General features: G+C 36.6%; 1 protein-coding gene across 2 annotated transcripts; it reads left to right on the forward strand.

Annotated features, from left to right (window-relative positions):
* Positions 1-346: 346 nt before the first annotated feature.
* LOC131673893 (transmembrane protein adipocyte-associated 1 homolog) lies at positions 347-4,662 on the forward strand. Of its 2 annotated transcripts, XM_058952259.1 has the most exons (7): positions 347-1,592; positions 1,672-1,967; positions 2,044-2,240; positions 2,319-2,379; positions 2,462-2,648; positions 3,070-3,199; positions 4,455-4,662. In XM_058952259.1, the coding sequence occupies exons 1-7, from the start codon at positions 1,444-1,446 to the stop codon at positions 4,644-4,646; spliced, it is 1,212 nt and encodes a 403-aa protein (XP_058808242.1). In that variant the 5' UTR covers positions 347-1,443; the 3' UTR covers positions 4,647-4,662. The 2 variants fall into 2 exon arrangements, with proteins under 2 accessions (XP_058808242.1, XP_058808241.1); XM_058952258.1 differs by lacking the exon at positions 4,455-4,662 and having other exon boundaries at positions 3,070-4,421.
* Positions 4,663-4,684: the final 22 nt, after the last annotated feature.

A 4,684-nucleotide genomic window follows, 5' to 3' on the forward strand; every position in this document is an offset into this window, starting at 1 on the left:
AACAGTTTTCAATGTGATAAATTGTGAAGTTCAAATATACGAAATATAAATGTTTTGTAAATAAACTAACTTAAATATATGTATTAACATTAAGCAAAATATCAAGTAATTAATTAAAAAATTATTTTGTACGAAAATGATAAATTAATTTGAATTTTCAACTTTAAAATCTTAGAAAACAATCAATTTTAAGTAGGTTTATTCATTTTTTCTTAACCATAGAAGGTCAACTAAAGTTTGCTGTTTATAATATTAAGTTATGAATAAAATTATACATCAATAAATATCTTAGAAAGTAATATTATTTGACTTTTTTTCTATATTTATATATTTAAAACTATGACATAATTTTCTTACTTCTCTCAAACTCTAGTTAATTATTTATTTAATACTCAAAGATGACAGTTGTGAAATTTTTGAATTATATAATCATATATGTATTTCATCGTGTATTGGAGTATTTAAGTTCGTTTGCAAAACTGCGTTGATTTATGAACAATTCGTAAGTTGACATGAAAAAATGAAAAAGGTGGCATGAACGCGCGAAGCACGCCAGGCATGTCTAGTAAAAAATAAATAATCTGTGTGTGTAATTTGTAACATCTCTGATTAAGCGTTTATAATACTGTCCCATAAAACGACATAAAACACGGTCTGATTTTTGTTAATCACTCTGCAATTTTGCCTCATAACATCTACCCAAAAAACGCATGCAAGTTCGGAATACTTTAAAGTATCATAATTCAAAGTTTCACGAAGATCTGTAATTATTTATATCAAGAAGGAAACGTCCTTAAGTAGAACACGCACTTGATGATAATAAAATATACACGCAGCGTCAATCGCTCTGGATGGAAGAGAAAAAAAAACTCGGCTGCTCCAAAATCCATGAAGCGTTTAATTAAAGATCAGCCGATGTGAGACGATTGGCTTTCTCACTCTCGCGCACACACAATACCACTCACTACATAGGTGGGGGTGTGGGGGGAAACCATAAACTAAAGAAAGATAGTCAAGTATATAACAGAATAAGAGTCAGAGAGAGAAGGACATACGCATACACACGTCGTCGCAGAACAGAAAACTCTCGTTTGTTACTCGCGCACACGACGACGATTTGATGAGGATGCGATGCCTCGGGGTGCGCGTATTTGGCTATTGGCAGTGGCTGTGAAATACACCGTGTGGAGCATCTACTATTGGCACTCACAAAACGAGAAGAGCAATCGTGGTTCTGTTGTCAACGCGAATTGAATAAAAGACACTCACTGCTTGTTTTTCTCTTGTTTCGCTGTTACTATTGCGATGCTTGTCGTGGGAAATTAATCGATCTTCGACGTTGCATTATGAGTCATGGTTCTCGCGCTATTATTCACGACGATCTTTTCCCCACGAACACAACTATGAGGTGAAAATTAGTACTAATTCGCACGAGTCAACGAGATGTACGGCGACGGGGAGCTAGAAGTCTCCGAAGGATGGAGGCAGGTACGGGATCTCAGCACGACCATGGATCCCAATGTCAGCTCCACTGCTCAAGACGACGAGCACTTTTGTAAATTAATACTTTATCAAGAAATCAAAGAATCAACGTAGGGTGACATTGTATACTTGCTGACGATCTTTTATACGTCTATAGTTTGCTGATTGTGAATTTTGTTTGTGTTGCAGAGTAAGGATATGGGACGTGATAATTCTAATACCAAACCTGCTATTCCTGCTGTTTATCATAGTAAGGTGCAACCGAGCAAGGCTCAAACTCAGAGCAACCAGCAGTCCTATATATTTAGCCTTCTATGGGCTTGTTATCTGTAGTGTTGTAATATCGGTTATTCGCTGTGTAGTGTCCATGACAGTCAATGCCACTGGAACTGTGGGTGGCATAGCGGACAAAGTGTTTTGGGTCACAGTTAGATTCTTCTTACTGTCCACTGAGATGAGTGTTGTAATTTTTTGTCTTGCATTTGGTATAACAGTCTTATTGTTTATGAATATCAAGTTTAAGTATTACTCATGAATTCAATGTTTTGTTGTTTTTTGTAGGACACTTGGATAGTCGCTCAAGCATAAGAAGAGTACTTTTGGCAACGTCTTTTATAGCTTTGATTTTTACAATCACACAGGGAACGTTAGAATTAATCCTGCCCGATGACACTTTTCACATACCTAGCAGAGACTTCTATGTGTTTGGACATGGAGGAATGATGTTCTGGTTTTGTAGCAGCATCGTTTTTACAATGGTCATTGAATCATATGAGTAGATTTATCTATATTAATAATTTTTTACTGTAATAATAACATTGATTTGTTTCTTTCAGATATACGTATTAATACTTATTTTACCTTATACAAGATTACGCGAGCGTCTCGCTTTACCCAGTAAGTTTAAACCCAAGTGAAAGTGTGTGTCCCTCCATGTGGAAACCTTTGTGTGTATTTAATTTATGTGTTTATATCGCAGGTCGCAAAAGTTTTTATGTGTACGCCGGTCTCCTTGCAACGTTGGATTTGGTGCAATCGATAGGAGCTGGCTTACTCAATTATACGCAAAATCCTGCGGGATTATGTGTCGTCGACTTGACTGCCGCTATGTACTTGACATTTTTCACGCCATTGGTCTACCACACTTTCCTTTCAGAATTCTTTGGGTACGTTACGCGTTATTTAAGAAAACGTAATTTTCATTATGTGCGTCTTTTTCTGATTGTTTAATGTCCTGTGATATTGTTTATTTAATCACGAAATTACGAAATTACTTGCCTAATTTCAAATTGAAAACTTCTACTTTCATAACATTTATTTTATTTTGTATGAGAACCGAGTTTAAGTTAGTAAGTCAGCTTACCATTGAATTTTTATTACGATCATAAATGTTCAATGCTAAATATGTTGTAAATCTGTGCCTGTAACATTATTTCAACATCTTCGTATAGTAGCACAAATAATGGTTGTTTTATTTATTTATTTTTCGTTATTGTTGAAAGTAGCAAATAAATAATTCACGTGATAAAAAATTCAAGTAAATATAATATAATTCACGAAATTAAAAGGATCATTAAAATTTTATAGGGTGTCACAACCATCAATAATGTTCTCCTACAAAGCACAAGTGGACGACGCAATGGAGGAGGACACAGTGTCATTACCACATCAACAGAGCTTTAGTTCTCTGAAAACGGACAGCGATTACATATATCAGGTCCATAGTCCGATTTTTCATGCCCCGTTGTTCCACTCGCAACGTTTACAACAGCGACCCATGGCACAAAGTCGTCGTCTCGTTGGCAGCTCGTCACACGCGACTCTCCTCTATCACGACTACACAGCTCAACGTAGATTGCTTAATACACGCTCGGGTTCAAATTTCGGACGCACCAGTGCACCAGATTTAAGATTTAGGCGGGAGGAGATGAGCGAAGACGAGCCGACGACGAGCGCGTATAAAGTATTTTCGTCCAATGAAGTTGAGAATAGCTTGCACAGGATACTTGAGAACAAATTGAGCCACAAGACTGACGTGAAGATGCTGCCAACAACGAATCGGGAATCGTCTTCGTCCTCCGACTCTTGGAGCGAAGCTTTGTGAAAAACTTTATAGAAGGCTGATTATGTTTTATATCTAGGATTAATTATTACTGACAGTTGTACCGCGTGCCTGTGATACGATGATTCGACACTGAAGCATAATAATTTTCTCTTGCCCTTTTTATAGTGAGATAAATGAAAGTTTTTTTGTTTTTTTGTCCGTTTTCGTTCTTCTTATAAGACTTGTGTGTATATATATATATATATAGATCGATTTTTGCTCGATTAAACGTGTGCTTCTGTTTTCAATGTTCGTTGTTGGTCGTTATTTATTTATATCGCGAGGCTTGTTGGTGTACTTCATGGATACTGTCGTTATAGTGAATTATTAATTCGATTCTACATTAATATTGGTGCTATCGTTTTTTATGAATTTTAGAGAATTGAAAACTATTTTATCTTTCTATGAATGGAAATATTCCAAATAATCACGATAATTACAGCTAGAAAAGTTTCCCTCGAATACCTTTTTGGCATTTATTGAACAGTTGTGAATTCCGCGAAATATATATATTTTTCGATAAAGATATCAAAGCAGGAATATTATCAAGTAGAAACCTTACTTATAAATTCATTCCTGAAACTTGTTTTCACGCACTGAAAAGTATCATTATCTGAACGAGTGACGCACATCAACAAACTGCCTCAACCACCACCGTTCTCTCTCTCTCTCTCTCTCTCTCTCTCTCTCTCTCTCTCTCTCTCTCTCTCTCTCTCTCTCTCTCCCTCATTCACTTCCACCAAGTAGAAAACAAAACTCTAGCCGATCATATATTTATTTTTATTCCACCCACCTGACCGCACTACAGTAACTCGATACATTATTTTCTTTATTTATTCTCTTTCCAAACAAAGCCATTTGCTTGCAGAATCACAGCGTGTACGACTCGACACAGTTCGATGTGAACTCGACGCCTGTCAACCCTTTGTATGCAGCATCGTTGCAGAGTCCCGACAGCATTACTGGGTACAGCATCGACAGTGAGATTCAGCATCGCGAAATGAAAGAGCAGCAACAGCAACAAATGAAGGAGCAACCCAATGGCAACTATCAACAGTGATAGCCTTGATGTCCTCCTTTTTTCCTCTGCTCGATCGA

This window comes from Phymastichus coffea, unplaced genomic scaffold (assembly GCF_024137745.1).
Source record: "Phymastichus coffea isolate CEN01 unplaced genomic scaffold, Cenicafe_Pcof_1.1 PCOF00203, whole genome shotgun sequence".
Taxonomy (NCBI): Eukaryota; Metazoa; Arthropoda; class Insecta; order Hymenoptera; family Eulophidae; genus Phymastichus; species Phymastichus coffea.

Excerpts from the sequence above, each read along its gene's own strand:
- LOC131673893 (XM_058952258.1), top strand. The coding sequence starts at position 1,444 with ATGTACGGCGACGGGGAGCTAGAAGTCTCCGAAGGATGGAGGCAGGTA. Across the intron at positions 1,968-2,043 it reads AATTTTTTGTCTTGCATTTG|GACACTTGGATAGTCGCTCA; the intron begins GTATAACAGTCT and ends TGTTTTTTGTAG. Across the intron at positions 2,380-2,461 it reads CGAGCGTCTCGCTTTACCCA|GTCGCAAAAGTTTTTATGTG; the intron begins GTAAGTTTAAAC and ends TTTATATCGCAG.